Here is a 26,423-nt window from a genome sequence, read left to right as displayed (position 1 = left end):
AATAAAAATGAGAATGTGCATTCCGAATCACCATCAGACCTAAGAAGCCTGAAGGTCTGAGGATCCAAATCACCATGGCAGTCTCATAATAGTCCTGATTAATGTTCTCCCGATTAAAACTGTTCAAACTTGGGATGACCCAGGAGGAGAATGAATGCTCTGTACTAGCCCAGGCCCACCTCTCTTGGCCCCTAACAGTACAGAACACTATTCCTGGGGCAAGTCCAGAAACTGTCTTCCAACAAATGCGCTCAAGTCTTCTTTACTCCTATGCTCAGACCACTGCTTTCAGGGGATGAGTTCATCATAATGTAGGGATGAGGTAAAGGCAGGTGAGATTTCAGGCCCTGAAATCCTTCATGTGATTTTGCAACCTTAAATAGTTAAAGACATAACAGCCCAGTTTCTTCCTGCAGCAAGAAGGAATCTTCACTCCACACTAAAAAGCCTATTCAATATTACTGTATTGTCTCTGTGCCAGACATGACAAGATAATCATAAGAATGGACAGTACATTCGAAATCCTTGTGGGGATGACTGAGAAGGAGGACTCCTTTTTTTTTTTTTTAATTTACCATCACTGGATCAGCAAATGGAGGTATACTGTATTCTTCAGTTTGGGAGATGGGGAGGGAAAGTTTTCTATTTCCTATGACTAGAGTTAAATTTTGAAAAATCTGGAATACGTGATCATTAGAAGGGATAAGGCAGACAAGAGGAGAAAAACATCCACTTACAATCACAGGATAGAGAAAGTGATTGTTACTCAAATACTGCTATGATGAATCTGGACTGACCATGTACTAATTCCACAATTTGCAAATAATAACTGAGCCTAAGGTGTCAAGATAAAATTATAATGTAGATCATTGAGGTTTAAAATATTTGACAGACATAGTTTTGTTGTAGTGGAAAGAACTTTGGAGTGAAGAAGGAATCAAGGGACCAGTGTCCTTGATCTAAATTGACCACTGATTCTTTCTGGGCCTCAGTTTCTTCAGTTGTAAAATAAAAGGACTGGACTAAATTCTATGAATTAAGTCCCTGCATGTGCCATGAATTCTGCTGGGGATACAAAACAAATACTAAGCGTCCCTGCCCTCAAAGAGTTTACACTGTATTGTTGGGTGTTCGCTCATGTCTTCTCTGGCTCCAAAATCCCATCATCACCCCTATTCTTTATCCTATGAAGATAATTTCCTTGACCTTTCATTGAAATAAGACCAATTTGAACAGAACAGAGTAGCTTGTAATTCTTCCACAGGAAACAAGTTAATACACCTCACATTGTATAGTCTTAGAAAGTTGCCTGGGACAGTGAGAGGTTGGGTGATGCCCAGGTTCAAATGTCAGAAGGTGTCAGAATAAAGATTTGAATCCAAATCTCTCTGACCCCCAAGGCTAGCATTCTACCCATACGTCTACGTTAATGTGTCCCTACAATCTGGCTTTCTCTGCTTAGGATGCTGAGCTTGGATCTCACAAGGGTAAGAACGGTCCAGTAACTTAAGCTTCATTCTGCATCTGCTGCTGTGCTTATCAGCACTTCCAGTGAGATCTAATATCAGCGAACAGTCTGCGTAAGCATCCCAACCCGAGGGGTGGGTGTTCCATTATTGCATTCATTTTGGCTACTTGCTTACCAGGACTAAAGGAGGCAGCAGTGATTACCCTGACCTCATGTGGTCCAAAAGAGAGTCAGAATAGTCTGAGGAGAATATTGTGTTCAGGGAAGCAGCAGCAAAAGGAAAAAAAGAAAAGAAGAAAAACAAAACAAAATAAGAGGTTAGAGAACAGTGAAGATGTGAGGGAGAAAGATGTTAAGGAATAGGAAGAAAGGAAAGGGAAATGAAAATGAAGATTTACATGGACAGTAGGATGCATCTTCTATCTTTTATGCAACCTTCAGGCAGCCTATGATAGCCAAGAGATTTCCAATTTTCAGTGTAATTTCCTCTTGCCTCTGGAAGGTTCCCTGACACTGTGAAGTTATAAAAGAAAGTCCTTTCTTTAAATTCCCCTACTGAGATGCTCAATTTAAATGGGGGGGGTCTACCAGGTCTGGGTAGAGAATTTCTGAAACAATCCGCTGCCTGTATAGATGGCCAGTTCTGATGCTGTTCTGGACACTTTGTAGGGGACTGCTAGAAAGGGAAATGAGAGGTAATCAGGGATCTTTGTATCAGCACTGGAAAATCCCCATGGAGTTTTTAATGATTCACTGATGAGACTGTATGAAAAGACCCACACTTCTGCAATTTGAATTTTTAAAAACTGATTCACATTTTAAATACATTAGGCTGTGCTTACTATTTTAAAGGAACTCTGGATTCATTTCTTCTGTAAAGGAAAGAGTCTTTTTGCAGCATGAATCACCCTGCTGCCCTCCTACCCCCAATTTAGATGAGAGAGAGTTGGAGTTGGGAGCCCTCACTCTAATAACTATGTGACCCTGTGCAAGTCATTGACACTTATCTGAGAGTTAGGTTTCTTTTCTGTAAAATGTAATAATGTTTTGTACTATCTGGTTCGTGAGGGAGCTGTCAGGAAAATTGTGCTTGATAAGCCTTAAAATGTTATGAAAATATGACCTGAGATCTGGAAAAGGCTTTTGAGAAGATATAGTCGAACCCTGACACTTTGCAGATAAGGAAACTAAGGCCCAGAGAGGCCCAGTAGTAATGCAGTAACAGAGGAGCTAGGATTTGAACTGAGGTCCTCTGACTTCAAATCTAATATGCTTTCATTATGCTACACTGTTATGAATGTCTAGGTTTTAGTTGATTGGGTTTTCTCAATGTGGTACAGTAGATAAAGTGCTGGGTCTGCAGTTAAGAAGACTTGGGTTCAAATCTGGTTTTAGATACTTACTAGCTGTGTGACCCTGGGAAAGTCATCTAACCTCTGTCTACCTCAGTTTCCTCAACTGTAAAATGGGGAGAAAAGATTACCATTAGAAATAACCTGCTGGAGCCAAACCACCCCCCCCCAACCCCCACCAAAATAAAAAGACCCACCAAATTCATCTCATTAGAGTGCACGATGAAAATCCTGACCTTTCCAGTTCTTTGTTTTGTCCCCCGAAGGCTATCACAGTCTTTATGGCAGACAATGCCTCCTCTGCCACAGCACCAGCCTTAGCATAGGCTGCTAACTCTTTGTCACTAAATGCAGACAGTATCTGGAATGACAATAAAACCCAAGCTCATTCATCTTCTTTGAATTTAGGGAAAACTGAAGAGATATTTTCATTAACTGAAGTTAACTTCTTCCTTCTCTTAGTCTGATCATCACCCCAATGCTTCTTGGGCAGATCAGGAGAAACATTGTCTTTACTTTTGTGTGAATACCTCGGTCACTTCCCCTACCCCCAAATAGAATTCAAGCTCTTTGAGGGCAAGGACTTCTTTTTTGTGTTTGTACTTCTAATACCCAGAAGAATGTCTAGTACTTAGTGGTACTGAATAACATTGAATTGAATTGTTAAATTGTCACAGGTGCTAAGAACACATAATAAAAACTTTATAAGAATTTTTATTTAACTATATTGGATGATTTACCAAGTACCAAAATGAATGATGTGCATTTATACCAAAAACAAAAGAAAAAATGTTTCCATGACTGGCTTAGTTAAAATCAATTAAACAATTTATTAATGATAGGAATTTAAGAATACCTCAAAGGACCAAGCTACATTAATTGATATGATGTGTTTGTATATATTACTGATAGTATGATGAAAATTTTTATTTTAAAGTAAAATTATAATATCTGCTTATAATTATTTATATTTAAAGTACATTTACACAAATAGAGGGAATTATAATAAAAAAATTTTAATGGCATCATTTGACACAGTTAAAGGGTTTGCTCCTTCTCTTGAACCTCTATCAAGGCATGGTGTGACAATATCATTAATATAAGTTAAACTGAATAGATGAAAATTTATTTTAAGAAATTCTAATCTGGAAGAAAAACTGCCTCTTTATTAGAGAAGACTTGGAATATTTTCTAATAGGGTAAATCTAGCACCATCTAGATATAGTCTCATAAAAAGGCATATCTGAGCTGTCAAGAGCAGCAGACATTTATATTGTGGCATAGGGCTTGCAAAATACTTAAGTAGCTCTCCCTTCCCCCAATTTTGATGAAGGTGCTCTCCCCCTCCTCACTTCAGAGTTGAAACACCTATCTTTTGATTGCTTCTTATCAGCTAAGAAGACCCACACTTTTAACTGGCTGCTGAGCCCAGAATTCCAGAATATTCTAAAGTTAGAATCTCTACTCCTCAGGCCTCGTCCTCCTACTAGAGTTATACCACTTCCTCTGCCCTGAAGTACGGGCTGAGCGGGGAGGTTGCCCTTTCCTTCTTCTTCCCTCTCTCCTCCTCCCTGCCACTGGCCCCACAAACTGAGAGCTCATGGTCCCCTAGTCAAGCCTGTGTCTAGGATGGGGCTGTCTTCTCCTGGTTTTATGTCTTCTTTCCTAAAAAAATACAAAAACAAAACAAAACAGGAGGCAATCCCATCCTAGACAGAGGCTTGTCTGGGAGATCATAAGTTCATAGCTTGTGGACCTAGATTTGGCGGGGGGGGGGGGGAATGGGAGAAGGGTATCTCCCTTCTTCTACTCTCCAGAGCTTAGAGAGTTGTATGAGGTCAACAGGTGGGAGACGCCTGAGGAGCCAAGTATATCCATGGCATTCTGGATCCACAGAATCAAGAGATTCTTATAGCTGACCGAAGGCAGTCAGAGGATATCTACTTCTGCTATGAAATTGAGTTAGGGAGCAGGGACCCTCCATCACATATCTCCAAGTGATTACTATCTCATTTGTTCCTTAAAACAACCTTGTGATTTTGGTACTATAGGCCTTATCCTAGGCCCTAGGCCCCAGGGGCAGCTACATGGTGAAGGGTCCTCCTGTCAAGAAGGCCTGAGTTCAAACCCAGTATCAGATGATAACTAGCTGTGTGACCCTGGGCAAATGACTTAACCTCTGTTTGCCCTAGTTTCCTCAACTGTAAAATGGGGATAATAATAGCATCTATCTCCCAGGGTTGGGTGTTACGGTTTGTCCTTTGTTCTTGAAGAGGACCATGACATCAGGGAGATGATGACATGACTGGCAATTGAATTTGATTTGAATGAGGGAGGGCTGTGCAAGGTCACCAGCCTCACTTTCTCCTCCAGAGCCATCTGAGTCCTGTGGCCATATATTTATCGGGATGACTGGAGATGGCCCAGGATGCAGTGGGAGACCTTGGCCTTTTTAAGGGAAGGTCTTTTCAAGTTCTCACTTTGAGTGAAGTAATGCCCATACGCCTCATTAAAAAGTGAATCAAATGACGGCCCCTTTAATAAAAAAAAAAAATCAGACTGGGAGGGGAAGACCTTGAGGGTTGCTGGCCTAAAGAGAAACAGTTACTATTGACATTCACTCTGAGCCTGGAGGGCCCAGAATGAATTGGGTTTAAGGCTTGGTCTTTGAGAAAGAAATCTAGGCAGTAAACCCCAAGTTAACTAGGTAGGTTTCAGCCATCAAAATTTACCTCCCTTTGGGCAGAACACCCTCAGGTAAGGGCATGATAGGGAAAGGGGAGGGGACGGGAGTGGAAGGGAGGAGGAGAAGAGGGGAGGAGAGAACAGCCGAGTTGCCCAACTGGAACTGGTCAGCTGGGTCCCCAAGATGGCAGCTCGGATGGTCCAGATCAATATCTGGCTACTGGACCCAGATGGCTCTGGAGGAGAAAGTGAGGCTGGTGACTTTGCGCAGGCCTCTCTCAAATTAAAGTCAATTGCAAGTCATGTCATATCTCCCTGGATGTCAGGGTCCTCTTAGAGAACAAAGGACAAACCACAACCTGTAAGTAATTTCCCAGGGTTATTGTGGAGATCAAAGGAAATAATAACTGAAAGCACCTGGCCCATTATAGGCACTATATTAATATTAATTATCCTCCCCCTCATTATTATTATTATTATCCCTATTTTACAAATGTGGAAACAAGTTCAGATATATCAAGGGAGTCTGTCCATAATCACACAGCTAACAAGTATGAGAGGGAGAAGTCTAACCCAGGTCTCTCTTGAATCCAAGTTCAATACTAAATTTTCAATTATACTATGTTGCTTCAGTGCCTGGCACATGGGATGCACTTCATAAATATTTGTGGAACTGAATTGAATTACAGAGAAAACCATACTGAGCAGGGGTCTCCTAAGTACCAAAGAAGCCATGCCTAAAGGTCCATCTGTTTGACTTACCTTTGCCCAGACGGCTGTAGAAAGTCCCAGGATAGGGCTGATGGCCATTATCACAAGGGTTAACTTCCATCCTCTTATGAACCCCACTATGAATCCTGCAAAAAATGTTGCTACTGCTTGAAAGAACATTCCAACCTTGTCACCAATTCCTTCACTGATTTTGGAGATGTCACTAAAAAAAGAATCACACTTGAGTGGTTATGGTCATGGCGTTCTCAGTGAAAAGGTATAGTGCAAACCAACAGATGCATAAGCAGATGCATTGAACGCAAATACAGTTAGGCCAGTGGAAGGCACATCACCATTCTTGAGCCCTCTGAAGACTTTTGCCTGACCCTAAGGGGAGAAGTCACCTTGAAACTGGGCCAATTAATTAACAAGCAATAGCCTGGGATGGCCAAAAGAAAGATTTGTCTGGCTATTATCTGGTTTCACTTACAGGTATAGTACAGCCTTAAAGTGGGACCTTTCATGTTTCTTTTGTAAAAAGTACATATTTTCACACAATTTATGTCCATCTTCTTAGGGAAAAAAAAGGGCATTTTTCTAAATACATGATAAAGGAGTTAGCAGAATACTTACTCCGTGAGCCTCGTGTTGAGCTCTGTGGTGTCATTGACATCAAACCACCCTATTTCCTGTCGTAGAACAGCATGAAAAAACTTTTGCCTAATTTTTTTAATTTGCCGGCCAGCAGCTAAGGTCCAGAAGGAAACCTGAATGTAAGCAGCTATTAGAACACCTCCTCCTAATCCTGAATAATAATAGGCATATCTGAAAAACAGAAAAAAAAACCAAGGATGATAATAAAAACAGCTGATATCTCTAGAGCAGATTAGGGTTTGCAAAGTGCATTACAAAGACTCTATCATTGGAACCTCACAAGCACTCTGTGAGGTAGGTGCTACTGTTACCCCCATTTTGCAGATCAGGAAAACTGAGGCTGTGGAAAGGTTAAATGACTTGTCACACAGCTAGTAAACATCTGAACTGGGATGCAAAGATGCCTTTTAATCCAGTAATTTTTTAATCTCATCCTTCTAGAGTAATGCCCAAAGCTGTATTGTTTTCTGAAGTCATAACACGTAATATACAGAAGACATATTTTTAAATTTGCTTTTTCCTTTTTCTTAAATTTTGGAGACCAGGTTGCTTTTTTCTCCATGATGTTAAAACAATTCATTCTAGAGACAGTCAAGTTGATAATTTGATAACACATAAACCAAAAAGGAAGCTATTTCTCTTTTTATTTTTCCTTGTCATTTCATAGCTACAGCTCAACTATCTTTTTTTTTTTTTTTTTTTGGCAATTGGGGTTAAGTGACTTGCCCAGGGTCACACAGCTAGTGGCAAGTGTTTGGTCTGAGACTGGATTTGAACTCAGGTCCTCCTGACTTCAGGGCCAGTGCTCTATCCACTGCGCCACCTAGCTGCCTCTCAACTATGTTTTTGGAAATGACATTCCAAACCTTGCCATCTTTATTGACTTAGGTGTTACACATATAAAAATGGGCAGACAAACATGGAAATGGTTTCTATTATAATTTATCAAAGTTACATTATCTGGAGTATCACTAAATTCCCTCTGCACTGTAATTGGGGCACTTAAAATAGAAGCCACTGCCAAATTTTTTTTAATTAGACAAAAAAAAAAAAAACAACAACCCAGAATAACTGAGTTTGGTTAAATAAATGGAAATTTAGAATAATAGGCTATTAAAAAGAACATTTAAAGAAATGCAGTTGTATTACTTAAAAGTACAGATTAAATCTAACAGACAATTCCCACAGAAGTCCTTTAGCTTGTTTTAATGAATACTTAGGATCTATTTGAAATTGGTAGCTTTTATTTTATACATATAGTCAGTAAGTTTAGAGGGACCAGATACTTCAACTGATGAAAAAAAAAGCTGCTTGATTCTTTGAGATATTTTTGAATTCTGGTCTTTCTAGTATAAGCATCTATATGTGCCAAGAACTGTATTGAACTTTTAAAAGATTGTTCATTTAATCTGGCTAAACATGCCTAAAAACCCTGTTTACCTTATCAATTTACTTGCAAATCTTTTCTTCACAGACAGTACAAAAGGAAACTTTGACCCAGCCCAAGTGCAACGATCAAAATTCCAAATGACTGGTGTATAAATTAGGCTTTATTTGGCTTAATTTTCTTGATTTGTTTTGGTGACTAAGTGGAGGAACTCGAGATTCAGCACCCATGGGAAATTCTGCCCTTCTCCCCACACACAAACTGACAGGCCAAGGTGATTCTCAGATATGATTTTTAAATGGGAATGGGCACCTGTCATTAATAACAGACAACTTGAGTGTGTGTATATATATACATATATATATAGATATAGACATAGATATAGATATATAGATATATATGTATATAGATATATATATGTGTATATATATATATATATAATCTGAATTTTCCAACAAAACAGCTTCATGCTATTTATAATGGGGTTAATCACTCTGCTGATCTAAGAGTCACATGTACAGTAACAATAAACACATCCCTGGTTAAGGTCATACAAGTCCTATGAGAAATAGCCCTCTCATCACGGCCTAGCTGCACCATGGAAAAGGCAGAGTCAGCTACATTTTCTGAAGTCTGGGGTAAGGATCACCAGCAGAGACTCCCCAAATCACAGTTTCCATAGTTGTTTTTTAAAGAAAACACTTTCCTAACCATCAGCAGCAGCAGTTCACACAATGGCACAAACAATTCTGCTAACCAGTCCTAGGGTTCCCCACCATCCTTTTCTGCCAGTAAACAAGCAGAGTCTACACTAATACATTATTTTGGAGGCTGGGGTTGAGGCCAGATCTTTTTTTTAAAATTAATTAATAAATTAATTGCCTAGGGTCACACAGCTATTAAGTGTCTGAAGCCTGATTTAAACTCAGGTCCTCCTGACCCCAGTGCTGGTGCTCTATCCACTGCACCATCTAACAGCCCTGGGGCCAGATCTTTAGAAAGCTGTCTACTGAGAAAACACTGATGACATTATAAATTGGTTACATTCTGCTTTCCTGGTTTTACACTTGCTTTTTTTTTTTTTTTTAAGAACAAACATCAGAAAACAACATATGCTGACTCCCCTGGCCCCAGAAAATAATTAGTTGTTAGAGAAGTTTCTTGTAGAGTGGGTAAGCACATTCAAGAATATGGGTCCCCCAAGAATGAATTTCACATAGTTGTGTCTCATAAGCAGGAAGCTGGTATGTTATGTGTTGGGTTATATGATACTAATGAAGTGCTAAGAGTGATTTCTTTTATCATTCACATTTGACAGTTACCTTTTCACCATTTTTAGGCCAGTAGTGTGGGGGAGTTTATAACTGAGCTGAGAACTAAGGCCTGTAAATGGCTGTGGTATTAAATTCAGCTGACTAAGGACTGGAATGCAGCCAACGTGCCCTGGAGCCAAATACAGCATCTCTCTCATGCTCAAATCTGACTCCCCAGTGTACTGCATAGGAAGAGATATCCTGGCAAACAGATACAGACGGATGTTTAATGGAGACCATGCTTAAGGCTCTTAATGGACAGAATAATAGAATTCAGACTTGGAAGGAACCTTAGACATCATCTAATCCAACCCCTTCTTTTTCTGAAAGGACACTGTAACAGGCAGTTGGATCAAGGATCCTAGGATATAGGCCCAGGTTCTAGTCCCAGCTTTGCCCATGAACCATATTGTGACTTTGGTTGAGTCATTTAATCAATCAACAAGCATTTATTAAACTATTCGCTAGGCACTGGGATGGGTGATGGGTATACAAATGCAATGAATAAGATAATCTCTATTCATAAGAAGCTTACATTCTAAAGGGAGAGACAATAATTGCCACCATGAATAACATAAGAATATACAGAATAAATTTAATTAATAAGTTCAAGCAAAATAGTTAAATACAAGGTAGTTAGGGAGGGAGGGTACCAGCAGTTGAGGAACACAAGAAGGTCTTCACATTGAGCTGCATCTTGAATGAAGAGATAGGTTCTACGAGATGGAGATGAGGAAAGGATGTATTCTAGGCATTATTCTGGGCTTATGCAAAGACATGGAGATAGGAGATGGAGTGTTGTGTGTTAGGACTCTGTTTGCTCATCTATAAAATGCCAGGGTTGGACTAAACAATTCCTAAGATTCCCTTTTATGAGTCTATGAAATTGAGGCCAAAGGAGATTAACTGACTTGCCCAACGTTACCTTGGTATTTAGAACCCGTATCTCCAGTCTCCCAGTCCAATGTTCTTTCCATGATACCACATATATCTCCTACAGTAGGTCCAGCGTATATGAATTACTCACATGTCTCATGAAGACATGAACATGTATATCTGGGGCAGTGTGAGAGTTCTCAAAGCTATCTAGATATCCAGGAGATTCAGCTACACATTCGTCTCCTAGACTCATGTTCCAAAACAGCAGGACACATCAATATAATTGGAATGTGTTCTTGTGAGACCTGAACAATACCAGTTCATGTCTTATAAGACCCTATTGCTTGCTTTCTGACAGAGTAAAATTTCAACAGAAACTCAAGTCAATAAGGATGATCTCCACTGTCCCTTAAATAAGAGCTGTCACTTTTTACACATGGAAGTTAGAAGTTACTGCCTTGAAATTAGTAAGTAATTTTCAAGAGAAGAGTAAGGTACAATAGAAGGGAAGGCATGATTAATCCCAAAGGCCCTAGTTGCAAGTCCAGGCATTGCTACTTACTACCTGTGTGACCTTGTTCAAGTCATTTAACTTTTTGGGGTGTCAGTTTTCTCATCTGTTAAAAAAAAAGCCAGATGACTTCTAAGGAAAGCCTTTTCCAGCTTCAGGTTCTATGATTTCCCCCTTTAAAAAATTCTCATTAGCTGAAACTGGCAAAATGAATATCAAGAAAGGTCTAAAAGTGGAAAAAAGTAAAAGAAGAAAAAGTTAAATCAGTGCCATATGGATTATCTCACCATTCCTGTGACTCCATAGACCCAAGCCCCCTTCCATAGATTCCACTCTCCTATATGTCTATCTCCCAATGTAAGCTCCTGGAGGGCAGGGAATGTTTCATTTTTATATTTGTGTCCTTAGTGCATAGAAGAATGAATGTGTGGCATATTACAAGTTTTTATTAAATGCTTTTTCATTCATTTAATCATTCATTCACAAAAAGGCAGCACACAGGCTGAAAACACCAGCGATTTACTTGTAGTGTGACAGAAAAAGCTTGGGACATAAAGTCAGAATCTGAATTCAAATCCTGTCTCTGCTGCTTTTCACCTGTGTGGTCCTGGGCAAGTTACTTAGCCTCTTTTGGCCTCCACTTTATCATCTGTAAAATGAAGGAGTTAAGGTTTCTTACAACTCTAAATCCTATGATTCTATGTGGAATAGAGGAAGAAGGGGAGGACATTGCTGCCGGGCAGTCAGCCCCACCCAAGACTTGATTGAAGGTCACCAGGTCATTCTCAATCCTACCTGCTTCCTGTAGTAGTAAAGCAAGGATTCAGCATACTCGCCGAATGTTCTGTACTTTCAATGGAGCTATGAGGTCTAGACTCTAAAAGGGTCATCAAATAAAGAGATTCCAAGAAATCTTGGGATGCTGACCCTCTAGGAATGGATATTTGCTTAGAAGAAAGCTTGGTCCCTGTCCTGAATTTCCAATTCCACTCCTCTAAAAATGACTATAATAAGATTAGCCTATACATCCCAGTAAGTAATGTGGCCATGTTTCTCCAGATACACCTGTGCACTTTTGTCTCCAAAGATTCAATCGACAAATACTAAGAAAACATCTACAATGTGCCAAGTATCGTATGCTGGGATTATAAGTAAATCGGTTGAAGCAATCCCTATTGGCAATGAGCTTACATTCTAAATGAGGAAGCAATGATATATAAAAATATATCTACATAAATATAAAGTGAATAAATATAAATATATACAAAGTAGTTATATACAGGGAAGTTTGGGCGGGAGGTACTAGTGGTTAGGGGCCTCAGGGAAGGCTTCATGCAGAAGATGGTACTTGAGATGCATCTTGAAGAGAAGGACTCCTCAAGGAGATGAATCCATAGAAGTAAAATTTCTCACCTATGGGGCTGTTGGTAGGTGAGCTCTGATATACTGCTTCTCTGTTAGAAGAGATTTGGGGGAAGTGGCCTTTTGAATTTCATATTCTTCCTAATATATATTAGCTTGCTGGAAGAGTAAGATATTTTGAAAATGAAGATGTATTAACACAAAGGATTCTGGCCCTTTGGGGAAGAGGCGTAACCTCTGAATTTCCCAAAACTTTCATCAAAGGGGTGGCTGAGCATAAGCTTGCCAAGCAAAGCATCAATGCTGATATTGATGATGCAGTTCAGGGGAACTAAGGATTGGAGGATGGAAGCAGGAACTGGCTTGGAGATTTACCACATGAGTCTCCTAGATCTAATGGTAGTTCCATTTATTGATTGGGGGATTGCTTTGCTAATAAGTCTTATAAAAATGTTTAGAGACTTTGCAGATCTAAGTGAATGCTCAAATATTCTGCAGGGGTAGAGAATCTGTGGCCTCGAGGCCATATGTGGTCTCCTAGGTACTCAAGTGCAGCCCTTTGACTGAATCTAAACTTCACAGAATAAATCCCCTTAATAAAAGGATTTGTTCTGTAAAACTTGGATTCAGTCAAAAGGTTGCACCCAAAGACCTAGAAGGCCACATGTAGCCTCAAGGCCGCACATTCCCCACACCTGTAAGAATCTAAGGTATCATGTACTAAGCTTATCACGTCAAAAAGTCATAGTCAATTTTCATCAATGTTGTTGGTGTGAAGAATAGTGTAATGTGAGAGGCAGGGAGGCATCAGGAAGACACATTCAAGCACCCCCCCCCATCACATGAATATGAGGCCACAATTCTCAGGGAGTTGGTGCTCTTTGTCTTGGTGAGAGGAGTTTTCATGCCAGGGAGTTTCCATACCATTACAATCATAGGTCCAGATGAAAAATAAAATAAAATACCATCAAAGATGTAAGGCAGGTGCTTAATCTTGAAGAAGCCAGATTCATTCAATAATTTCCAGGTAAAATTCCAGTTATCTATCTTTTCCTTGTTTTTGTATATGATGAGAAATACTGGTTGTTCCATAAAAAGAAGTGACACTATGATGATGACAAAGAGTTGGAGCATTCTGATGAAAAGTGAAAAATTCAGTAGAGATTTGCCTATGAAATTGGAAATCATCCAGATAATGGACTGAATTTTTCACTTTTCCTTCACATATCTGGCATTAGTTACAGTCAATAGTCGCAGCCATCTCAAACGAGCTGAAGTGATAAACAGGCAAGACAGACTGTAAGTTACTTGGGGGTAGGGACTAGGTAATTTTTGTCACTGTATCCCCAGTTCCTCGTACATAATAGGTGCTTAATAAGTGCTTGTTAATTGAACTTAGAGGTTTCCATGGGGAGGCTGAGATGGGGGAGTGGATTGATTGCTTGTGAACAGCTCTCACGTGGTTGGAAGTTCTCCGGTCACCATCATACTATCTTGAATCCTCTTCACCACTTTCCTCTTTTGCCACCTTCTGTTCTACAAGATCATTTCTTCATTCTTCAACAACAAGGCTATCTGTCCACGGACCCCTGTCTCTTAGTATTTACATTTAACTCAATTATAACATTCCTGAGGCTACGGATGGCATCTCATAGCTCTTTGAAGTCCTCAGAGAACCTAGCACATAAGAAGTGCACAATGAATATTTTATTAGTTGACCAACTTGTTGAAATGTATTCAATTTATGGAGCATGGCAATATATACATACATATGCATGCATGTATATTTCCATGGATTCCAATCCTACATTTGTGTATCACAGTACAATGTTTTTGTCGTTTTTAATGGAGAAGATTTTGACTGTGTCCTTGGTAGACTTGACTATGAAGATAAGTCAGAAGCAGAGTTATTTTCTTTGGTTCAGGTCTATATGAAACTGGCTTCACTAGGAGATCAACCCAAACTACTCTTAGCTGATTAGACCTTGTCTCTTCCCACTCCAAGCATACAAAGAACAAAGATGCCTGCTAGCTTGAGTCACACGTTTCTGGTAGAAGACCCTTTAGAAGTTGCACGAATAGCCACCAAAGTAAGGACTGCTGTCTCTCACCCCACCCCTCAGGGTTTTTACCTACTGAGAAGTAACTTGATGTTTGTCTCTTCAGAGCATTTCCTGATAACTTTGCCATTTTAATTCAGACAAAAAGTTCATCAGGATCTTAAGTGATTCCTTACCATGTCAGATTTCCCCCTCATTTTAATCAATTTTTACTATTTACTTTATTCCTGTTTTGCTACTATTTTATTCACTTAAATATTTTAAAATTATTCTTAATACACTAACATGAGGGGGCTGATACACTAGGTTACCCATACCTCAAACAAAGAAACCTTGATGCCTTCCCTCCTCCTTTACTGACCCCACAGGGGTCTGTGGGATCATAGATCTGGAGTCAGAAAGGCCATCTAATCCTGTGAGGCCCTCATTTAATGTAGAAACTAAGGCCGAGGGTGGTTAAATGACATGCTCAAGGTGATATAAGGTCCTCCGTCACCAGAGCTAACATCCTCATCACAGCATCATACTGTTAACACACTCTGAAACAGTTCTTCTGTTTCTCAGAAGGTCAACCTTGAGTTAAAAAGCAGTCCTATGGGAAAGAGTTGCAGTCCCAAAGAAAAGAAACATGGTCCCAAAGACAGCTCAGGGACAACTATGAGCACAGAGTTCCTTTTTTTTTTTTTGAACATATCTCAAGCCACCCAGCCCTTAAATGTGTAAATCTGTGAATTCTCTGTGGATCTGGAGGTTTATACATTTACAACCAACCAAATGAACTCAACCGATGGGTTATTTTTATTGACTGAATTTGTCAAGTTGTTTTCAAACTAGCTAAATGCTTCATTCAATTTTCAGTTCAATTGTTACTCAAGACAGTTTGGGTCTGTGGGAAAAGCTAGGGAGTAAAATGCACGTGACTGAAATATAGTTCCAGGTGCTCTTCATTGCCTGGAAAGTGACTATCAACAAAGACATGCCTAAATGATGTCTATTATTGATAATTTATAGTCATCTCTATGTTCATGTATTTGAAAATTTTTTACAATTATGTTTGGAGGTTATTTCTCACAATAGCTCTCTGTGATGGGGGAAAGTCCCATGACATTTACTCCTTATAATTTTCCATATTTTCATTAATAAGAGTGAGGGCCCAAGAGAGGGAAAAATGACAATCTCAGAGTCTTAAAATGAATCAGTGGAAAAACTGAACTTAGCTTTAATTCGACTAATCAGATCATAGAGTTGAATTAGGATTTATGTTTACAAAAACACCAAGCCCAATAAAATCTTGTTAGTCAAGGAAACTGTACCTAATGAGGGGCTAAAATGAAATTCAATAGATATTTATTGGGCATCTACTGGGTGTGAGGTGTATAGCTCTTTTGATTTGATAATCCTATTTGGGAGGTATTAAAGATAGGTAAAAAACAAAATCAAATGAATACCTTATTTGTCAATAATGATATTTTCATACAGATTGTAATTACGTGGTGTTATTTTTCAAAGAAGATCAATATTAAATAAATTATGAAATAGTTCTCTTTAATTTTTATAACAAAAATATTGTGTTCTATATTCCCTAGTAGCTAACACAGAAATCTATAAAATTCATGAGTAAGCCAAGATATTTCATATGTTTAATCTCTATGTTTTCTCATCTTGGATAAAGTATAGCACACATATCTCTTTCATTCTCTTGAAACTACATTTATATAAGTACAATTTGAATACACATATGTTAGCCAATTACCTGGTCATTTCTTCCTCCAGAATTCTGGCTGGATTTAACATCGCCAAAGAAAAATTTACTAAATAAAAAGAAATTAACAGAAGACATTTTTAAAAGGTTGACCTAAAACACTGGCATTGATAGTTTCAAAATCATTGGCTATCACTGTGTATAGTAAACACTATTCTCTATGTAAAAAAAGATAAGAAAAGCAAACACCTGCTTAGAGTTTAAATACTCAGAAGCTAGAAGATTCTACAATTTATATTTTCCATGCAAAATTAAGGTTTCTCTTTGCAAATGCAAGTTCACCATGAAACAGTGAGCTCAAGGGTTTGAGTAAAGATGTTACCATAGGCACACAATAGGTAAGACAAGGTCTTCTTGATTCTCCTGTGCTATTTATTTGTGGTCTCTGTAGCTGTTTTCTAAGAAACTTGGCAAAGGCATTTCAGGGACATTGGTAGAAGATTACATTGAACTATCACAAAAAAAGAAACAATAAATAATGATTTTTTTAAACCCTTTCTACCTTACCATAATTAAAAGGTAGCTTTCTTGAGGGTTGGGGGTGGGAGTGGGAGGTTTCCAAGCACTTTCCAGGTAATTTGTATTTGTACCTTTAATTTTTTGCCCCTTTTCTTCCATATCATCCCTACCATACTTCACTTAGTGAGGTAGGAAGGGATAAGGTCATCAGAGTTTGAAGCACAATGATACAAGTTGAACTATACACAAAAGGTAACTTAGCAATGACTTTAGAAAGCACACAAGTCTCCTGACTTCCAATTCCATTCTGTATTGATAGAAGCCCAGAATCTTAGCACTAGAAAGGACCATGAGTGAACACTAGATATCTAAGCCAACACTTTCATTTTACAGGTAAAGACACTGAGGGAGTTAAGTGACTTTCCCAAAGTTAACTTTTTTAAGTTAAGTAACTAAGCCCAAAGCGAGTTAACCAGGAGATCTGGGATTAGAATCCAGGTCTCCTCTGCTATTAATATGAGCAAATATGATAAGAATATTTTCTTCTGGCATGTATTGTCATTCATAGTTATTGCCTCGAGTGGGTTTGCTAAACTACTCTTTTTCTCTTTTTTTATTCTTTATTACAAAGGATGACTCTGCACAGCAGAAGGAAGAAAAAATTCAGAAATGAATGTGACATAAAAACAAAGTATTAATAAACTGAGATTTATTTAAATAAGAGCATTTCACATTTTTAAGTCATCATTCAACAGATAGGTGAATGGTTTGTGTTCATACCCACTTCTTCCCCTTCACACAAAGACAAAGAAGTGCCTTGGCGGAAAAAGAGAAAAAAGCCAATATTGATCGCTAGGACAAAGCATTAGATGGGGTCCCTCCCCATTCAGGCTTCTATTCAGCACTATCCTTCCTTCAGTGATGCTGAACAACATGGAGAAAAGGTACTAGAAGGATGATTTCTTTTTACTGTACTGTGATTTGACCCTGGTGGGACAGATCAGTTCAACATTGTTCTTAGGTAAATGTGCCAGAGGTCATGTTCTTTAGCTACTCTGAAATTTTTCCAAAAGAGATAAGGCTGAAATTTATTTACTCCTTGAAGTCTTGCCAGGGTCTGTTGCCTGGCATAGTGTCTGGTATGATTTTAGCTTCAGGATCATGACATCTTATAACTGTGGACAACTGAAAGCTTCTACTCTTTAACTGAACTTTTCATATGTCTAAATACAATGAACAAATCAACATCTCCCCATCTCCACCACATAAATGGCAAGACTTTTAAGTAGAACTTGAAGATTGGTTAGAGAGGTAGTGTGATAGAGCGCTAAATGTGGAGTGAGAAATGCCTGGGGTTCAATTCTGGCTTTACCCATAAGACCTATGTCACCATGGGCAAGTGACTTTAACCTCACTGAGCTCAGTTTCCTCATATGTAAAATAGGAATATCAATACTTACTCTGCAGCTGTCACAAGGTTGTTATAAGGAAAGAGTTTGGTATATCTCAAAGTACTAGTAATGTGAGTTATCATTCTCATTATTTCTGCTATTATTTGTTCTAGCTCTGAGTGCTTATTACCCAAATCGGTTAGCATGCCACCTGTGCTGTGTCAGAATCAGATTGACAACTGGCTACCTGGGAGAACAAGGGATGAGCAAGAATTTGGAAACCATGGCATTTTGAAGAACCATGGGGACCAGACCATGAGAAATTTCCATGTTGACACACCGGCTCCGCCAGTCTGGAGGAGCCCTAAGTGCCAAGTTACTCCTTCCTCCCTTCCTGTCCCCTTCTCTCCCCTAACACAAAGATCCCAATTCATTCAGTGACAGTTTCATAGCTAAGAATGCTTTTAGAAGACAAGTTCTGACACTGATCTGGTGATTTAGGGATTTTACAAACTAGAAGAATGGAAGCTAGGGAGTAGTTATGGATCATGGCATATCTTCCATGACTGTTTAAGTCTGGCCTGTTACATACAGTCTGGTGAGCCCAAGTACCATGGGAACTTGGAGGCAGGGTCTGGAGGCAATGACCACACAAGGTTACACAGCACTTATAGATCTTTACTGTGGGGAGACAAACCCCTTCTGATAACTATCTTCTCCTTCTGGAATTTTCCTGGGGCCTTCTCACTCTGGAATCTCCCTCCTTCATGCTGATACCCTTTGCCCATGGATGAATTCCTTCTGAGACCTCCATTTTGGGCACAGGCTCAGGTTGGCCATGCTTCATTCCCCACTTGGTTGACTTCATCCTATGCCATGAAGGTACCTTCAAAGTTACCTTTCCTTCCTATCCCTACTTTTCAGGTTCCTTTTTTTTTTTTTTTTGATACTGCCTTCTACCATTAGAATGTAAGCTCTTCAAGGACAGGCGGTGTCTTTCTTTTTGCTTAAGTTTGGACCCACAGCACTTAGAACAGTGTCTGGCACACAGTAAGCACTTAATAATGCTTGTTGTCTTTATCTAAGTATCCACTCAAAATGAAAGATCTACTCATCCCAGCTCTAAAAATGGCAGTACTCATGCTTACACAGCATGGACCAATAATTAAGTCCTTTTATAAGGATATCTGCCAACCACTGGAAGAGTATAAAAGTATTTTTAAAATGAGAGCCAAAATCACTATCCACCTAGAATAACTTAATGAATCTAGATTCATGCAGGAGATTATTATCTTGGCATATAACCTGTGGTCAAACTATTCCAGAAAGAACTTTTTGTCTCCTAGCATGTTGCTGTAGAGAGTGGATCCATGTTGAAAATTGTGTTCAGGAAAAAGCAAGCTATTGATTTTGATTATTTACATAATTATAGTTGCATACATTTGGTATAGAGGTTAATAGTCTCCCGGAATCCTCACAGAATCATTTGGTTTTGTGGTACTACTTGCCCTCGTGGTTCTGAAGGTGGGACACTTCTTACTTGGTACCTTCACAACTGAGCTATTTACCAATGGAAGCAAACCAGCCCTGTTATCAAGTCATGTTAACAAGGATGGGCTTGTCTCACAAATTGCAATTTGGTGTCAGTCCACCAAGTAACTTAAAACTTTTTTCAGCATTCCCTTCATATTTGTCTTTCATTAACTCTCCTGCTAGTCTGAAAATCAAGTAAAGAGATTATCAGAGGCATTCATTCTCTGCTTGAGATGAGCAGAAAAACCAAGTATTTCATCCAACTACAACCATACTCCAGTCTCCTCAGGCCTAAAATGGTCCTAATGGCTTGCCTTTTCCATCATTTAGCTACTATCCCATCTTTCTCTTCTTCTTCACTTCTAAACATCATTAAAAATGTTGTCTTCATCCAATACCTCAATACCACTCTTTCTTCAGACCTTCAAATCCAATGGACCTTTTTTCAGGTCCTTGACCTCTCTGCAACTTGTGACCACTATCTCCCACTAGAAAATCTCTCCTCCTTTGACTTTAGGCATTAAACTGTCTTGGTTCTTCTTCTACCATTCTACATTTCTCTGTCTCTTTTGTTAACTCCTCATCTTTTGACAACCCTTAATGACAGCGTCCCCTAGGGAATCTGCCCATTTGCAGGGTGAATGAATTTCAACTTTGGTTGCCATATTCTATTCCAGATGACAAAGTAACTGATTTTTTTTTCTTTTTTTGCTGAGGCAATTGGGGTTAAGTGACTTGCCCAGAGTCACACAGCTAGTGAGTGTTATATGTCTGAGGTTGGATTTGAACTCAGGTCCTCCTGACTCCAGAGCCAGTGCTCTATCCACTGCGCCACCTAGCTGCCCCCAAAGTAACTGATTTAAAAGGTTTCTGCCTTCCCAACACATTTCATGTCTTTCTCCTAAACCAAGTTTATACAATGAGATACAAATCTTATCACAATTAATTAATTATTTAATCTAGATTAATGGAGGAGATTGTAATCTTGGCATATAATCTGTGGTCGAACTATTCTGGAAAAAACTAGCTTGTTGCTTGTAGCGTGTGGTACCATGTTAAAACTGAAACGTGAGTTTGGCTAACATTAAAAAATGTGTTTGTACACTGAATAGCTTGGGTTTTCTAAGGCTACTTAAACTGGGCTCCTAAACAGAGTCAATATTGACCACATCTATGCAAACAAGCTGTGCTCATTGAACAAAACCATCCATTGCATGTCCTTAGATAATTGAGGTCTTCAAAAATGTGAGCCAAGTTCTGCAGAACAGAGAACCCTTGTTTTGTTTTTGCTGTTTGTTTTTTTTACTTTTAGTCAATTGGGGTTAAGTGACTTGCCTAGGGCCACACAGCTAGTAAGTGTCAAGTGTTTGGTCTGAGGCCTGATTTGAACTCAGGTCCTCCTGACTTCAGGGCCGGTGCTCTATCCACTGCACCACCTAGCTGCCCCTGAGAACCCTTGTCAAATGCCAAACATCATTTATAGCGGAAAGCTATTTGTCCTCCATCAATCTGTTTTTTTCTTGCACTCAACCATCCCTTCGATATACTGAATCCCACAAAGTTTGATGGTTTTGTGGAAGCCCAGCAGGCTTTGCATAAAGCACAGGAATCTTTGGTACCATGGTATTTGGCTAATCTGAAGAACAATTCACTAAACAGAAACTTCACTAAAAAAACAAACAAAACAAAACAATCCTTGGGGAAGGGGTTCTTAGTCTGGGGTCTGTGAAGTTGTTCCTTAAAAAAAATCTTGATAACTATATTTCAATATAATTGGTTTATTTTGTAATCTTATGTATTTTATTTTATGTATCTAAGAACATTATTCTGAGAAAGGCAACAAGGGTTCCAAGACTCACAAAAAAACAGGGACTACCTTAGGGGCTCAAGCTATGAGGTAAAACCATCTCATTTACTTTGGGAATTAAATGATATGGGGTCCAGGAGAAATCAGCCTGATTCTGCTTCTGTTCTTTCACTATTTAAAGTTTCTCTATATATCTGAATCAGCAAAAAAAATTGGAAGCAGAAAATGGGAACAGGCACGAGAATACTTCATTACCATAATAAGCTAAGCACTACTGTCACACAAAAAATATTTTCAGCATCAAACACATTTAATATTTGATTTTTTATAATGTTCTGGATGTTGTATAACTATATAAAACATGTTAAAAACAGCAACAATAGAAATGCTATACCCAAGTAGAATGACTTCTAAAATTGTCATGCTAGACCCCCTTAAATGATGGACTGAAAATTTTTCCTTCCCTGAGGGAAATGTACCACCAAAGTTTATTTATTTATTTATTCATGCATTTTTCATTCATTCATTCACTCATCCATTAACCCTTGCATCCATTCATTCATCTTTAAATCAAAGTAAAATATTTAGGGTGTTTCCTGAGGGCCTGACAATAACCCTTTGTGAAATCTAGGAAAGAGCAGGAGTACGGCCAAACCAAGTTGGCAAATCACTGTAAATAGCTGGCAACAACAGAAATAAAAACCTATTCTTTCAATCAGGGAAATGAATAATGGAAGTAAGAAAACTAGGGCAATACTTACCTGGGAAAGAAAAGTTTCCTGCAGTATTTACAAAGCTATCTGTCATTTCTCCAAATACTATCATCATAAGCGGGAGACCTGAACCATGAGCAATGGCCATGATGGTGCCCAGCACCATAAATAATTTATCTTTCCAATCAGAATATCGAAACTGGAAAAAAAAAGAAGGAAACAAAAGAGAACTCAATATGCAGAATGGAATTGTCTATTTTCCACAAATATGGATTCTCAAAATTGGAAAAGATCTCAGAGGCCACCTGGTTGAACTGGTACTTGCCAAGAATTCTCTCTACAACTCTCAATAAAATGTCAGGTAGAAACTTCAAATGAGAGGGAATCCACTCTTTCCAGTGGCAGTCAATTCTACTTTTTGTTCTTGTTCAGTTGTGTCCAACTCTTTATGACCTCATTTGGCAAAGATACTGAAGTGGTTCACCATTTCCTTCTCCAGGTCGTTTTACAAGTGAGAAAACTGAGGCAAACAGGGTGAAGTGACTTGCCCAGGGTCACACAGCTAGTAAGTGTCCGAGGCCGGATTTGAACTCAGGAAGATGAGTCTTCCTGACTCCAGGCCACTGTGCCCCCTAGCTGCCCAATTCCACTTCTACATAACTAAATGCTAAGACAGGTATATTCTTCGCAATGGGCAAAGTTAGATTTGGGATGATCTCAAAAGAGAGATGTCTGGGAGAAGCCTCCATGATTGAGTCTATTCTAAGGAAACCTACACTTTTGTTCTGGATGGGGGTTCCACGTGTGACAAAAGGCTTGTTCCTTCATCTCTCTAAGCCTCAGGTTCCTCATTCACAAATTAGATGATATTTGCAAAGCCTTAGCAGGGTGCCTGCCACATAGCAGGAACTGCATAAAGACTTATTCCCTTCCCTCTTCCCCTTCATCTGTGAAATGAGGACAATAATACGTGTATTACCAATTTTGCAGGGTTATTGTGAAGAAAGTATTTTGTAAACCTCAAAGCTTTGCAAGTGGGAGCTGCTCCTCTCTTTGTTGCACACGAAAGGAAATTCAGAACTGCCTAGGGAAGGGAGCCTTAGACAGGAATCTGAGCATCTGCAGTCTGTTAGTAAGCAGAGAAGCTAGGCTGGGTGGAAAATCACTTACACTGCCTGACAATTGGCAGCTGAAGGCAGCCTAGGGCAGATGGGGTCTGAAGCCACAAAATGGCTCTAATGCTAGAGAAAACATAAACAGGTGAATAATGGGAACTTCCCAGGCACTAAGCATTTCATTTTTCTTTAATCAGGGTAGGAAACTGATACCAGTAGGACCCCCAAAATAACTAACTATGGGGCTATAAAATGTGAGGAATTAGGGAAAATGTGAGAGTAGCTTTGAGGAGGCAGAAGTCCCCAAACTGAGTAATGCCCCCAAATAGCCTACGTGAGCCTGATCTGTTTCTTACACTTGCTCTACATGGGTTATACTTGGAAAGTGAAACTACCTAATCTATGTTATGTAAACCTCCTTAAAAAGCAATGAAATTTTTTAGGGGGGGTCCCAAATTTGTAATTTCATTGCTGTGGGAAACTCTCAGGGTGGCAACTCATCTGTAATTTGCAGTCTTAAAAGCAAGGTGTGGAGCAGTGGAAAAACGACTGGCTCTGGAATCCAGAGGATCTGGGTTCAAATTCTGCCTCTGAGGCAGACCATCTGTGTGACCTTGATACTTAATTTCGCTGGGCCTGGATTCTTTCATCTCTAAAATAAGGAACTGGAACTAAACAGTCTCTGTCTGACTCTTCATGACCCCATTTGGGGTTTTCTTAGGGTGGTTTGTCATTTCTTTCTCCAGCTCATTTTACAGATGAGGAAACTGAGGCAGACAGGGTTAGGTGACTCGCCTAGCTAGTAAGTGTCTGAGGCCGGATTTGAACTCATGAAGATGAGTCTTCCTGACTTCTCACTATCCACTGTGACACCTCGCTGCCTTCATTTTAGGCACAAAGAGGCTAGGTGAGTGACTAGCCCTTGTTCCCACAACCAGTGAGTGTTCAAGGCAGGCTTGAACCTACGTAGTCTTAGGCACAGAGCCTGTCTCCACAGCAACAGGATACTTCTCTGGTAACTATGCTATCTGATCTAACCTCTTGCTCTGTAGGTCAGGGGCTGAATTGAGCATTTAGGCTTTGTTTATCTATCCAGATAATATTACTTCAGCTAAAGCACTGGAAATTACTTTTCTCTGGGGCTAAGGTGTTAAAAATCCTGGACTTCGGCTGGAAGCTTTAGCTATAAGAAGTGAGGACTTCAAGGTTAGAGATAACAGGTGATAACATTTGACACCCAGAAGCCCAGAGATTAGGGCAATTGACTAAGAAATCCTTTCTGTCTGTCTGTACTGTAACCTCTCTATGACAATCTTTTTAAATGATTGTTTCCCTCACCCTTCACTCTACTTCCCCTACTTCCTTCTGGGGCTAAAGCTCCTCTTTCTGCATTTCTCTTTGTAAAGAAATGGGGTGTCTTGCTGAACTTGCAGACTGAACGTGAGGTCAATGGCATACATATGAGGACCTCTGGGCCTGCTCAGTGGAACAGACCTAAACAACTTAAGAAGCTAAATTTCCAGCATGAAGAGGGTTTCTTAAACCCTCTCCATTACCTATGAATTTATTTTTCCCTATAAATTAACTCATCTTGCATTCACTCTATCTTTCCTGAGAGGTCAGGGTCAGAGGATGAAGGTTTCCTCAGTTTGTGACTTCCTGGAGGTATCACAGACTTTGGGAGGGTTAGAGAGTAGTATGAAGAATAAGTCACAACATCTGACCTTTGAGCAGGCAGAATGATGAACTGGGTGATGGCATGTTGGCAGCTAAACTCTTCACAACCTGGCTTCTCTTCCTATTCTTCTGGTCTTTTTCCGCTTTCCTCCTCTCCTCACACCCTACAATCTAGCCACACTGGCCTATTTGCTGTTCCTCAATCCCCAACATCATCTCCAGGCTCTGTGTCCTCTCTGTCCCCCTTGCTTGGAATGCTCTCTCTCTTTTCCTCTGCCCAAGATCCCTCTTTCATTGCTTCTGGGGGCTCCAGAGATTGACTCACTTGATTTTCTGTCAACTGCTGCTAACAGCTGTTTTAAATCAGTCCCTCTTCTCCCCTTGGTCACTGTTGTACTGAACTCAGTCTCATGGTTTCCTTCCCTATTCTCCATTCCCTGATGCAGGCAAAAAAAACCCTTCTGGGGTTGGTTTCTTGGCCCACCCTCTACATCCAGAAAAAAAAAGGTCAATAAAAAAGGGGAACAAAGGCTTCTTAAAAAGCGCTATCCTTGGCCTCACCCCTCCTACCCCTTCTCTTTTTTTCACTAAGACTGCCGAGAAAGTTGCATGAGCTATTAATAAGTCCTTTGGGAATATTTGCTGACTGAAGTAAGATTAATCTTCATTTCAGAGTGAAAGCAGACCAAAGGCTGTCTTAAGCATTTTGAACCAGAAGCTGAGATGAGGTTTGGTTCTTCATAAAGCATGGCTTTAGGGTCTTTGAGCACAGCAAGGAAGGAAGGAAGGAAGGAGACACGTACCATGTGCCAGGTGCTGGGCTAAGTGCTTTTACAACTCTTATCTCATCTGAACTGACAACAACCTTGGGAGATAAGTGCTATTATTATCCCCATTTTACAGTTGAGGAAACTGAGACCCACAGGGCTCTAGCGACTTGCCCAGGGTCACACAACTAACGAGTGTCTGAGGCTGAATTTTAATTCAGGTCTTCTTGACTTCAGGTCCAGTGTTCTATTCACTGCATCATCTAGCTGCCTCCAGCTAGAGAGTTTAAATCCCGCATTTTACCAATTAAATCCAAAGAGAGTTAAGTGACTTGTCTAAGGTCACATAATGGTCAGAGGCAGACTCTGCCTCTAATTCAACAGTCTTTTCACTATCACAAGTAGCAGTAGCAATAATCATAATAATCACCCTGTAGATAGATTTCCTTAGAGCTGAATTCCAAATATAAGCTAAGGATAACATAAGCTTACAAACTACTTCTTCATTTAAAGATCACTCTGATAAACCATCCACCTCTACACATGGAGTAGGTTTAAGCATATCCACATCTCTTATTGTTCAGTCAAAAGTCAACAAGCTTTTATTAAGGGCACCAAGGATTGAAGGTACTTCCTGCCCTCAAGAACCTCCCCCTCTAATAAAGGAGACAACATGTAAATAACTAGATGCACACAAGATATATTCAATGTAAATGGAGGATAATCTTATAGGGAAGGCACTGATATCAGGGGAGAATGGTAGAAACCTCTTACAGAAAGGAGGGATTTGAACTGCCTTATTTAATTAGCTTTTTCC

General features: G+C 39.5%; 1 protein-coding gene across 5 annotated transcripts in view; it reads right to left on the bottom strand.

Annotated features, from left to right (window-relative positions):
* Positions 1–26,423, bottom strand: part of LOC114032564 (phosphatidylcholine translocator ABCB4) — a 106,903-nt gene that overhangs the window by 63,603 nt on the left and 16,877 nt on the right. For all 5 annotated transcript variants that reach the window (XM_027847894.1, XM_027847895.1, XM_027847897.1 and 2 more), the window contains exons 4-8: positions 22,096–22,246; positions 16,136–16,193; positions 6,850–7,041; positions 6,268–6,439; positions 3,057–3,181 (exon numbers count right to left, since the gene is read on the bottom strand). In XM_027847894.1, the coding sequence (XP_027703695.1) occupies positions 3,057–3,181; positions 6,268–6,439; positions 6,850–7,041; positions 16,136–16,193; positions 22,096–22,246 (698 nt within the window). The remainder of the gene's footprint in view (positions 1–3,056; positions 3,182–6,267; positions 6,440–6,849; positions 7,042–16,135; positions 16,194–22,095; positions 22,247–26,423) is intronic.

Source organism: Vombatus ursinus, unplaced genomic scaffold (assembly GCF_900497805.2).
Source record: "Vombatus ursinus unplaced genomic scaffold, bare-nosed wombat genome assembly UNPS02005459.1, whole genome shotgun sequence".
Lineage (NCBI taxonomy): Eukaryota > Metazoa > Chordata > Mammalia > Diprotodontia > Vombatidae > Vombatus > Vombatus ursinus.
Note: the sequence above shows the minus strand (reverse complement) of the source record. Positions and strands in the feature narration are given on the sequence as shown.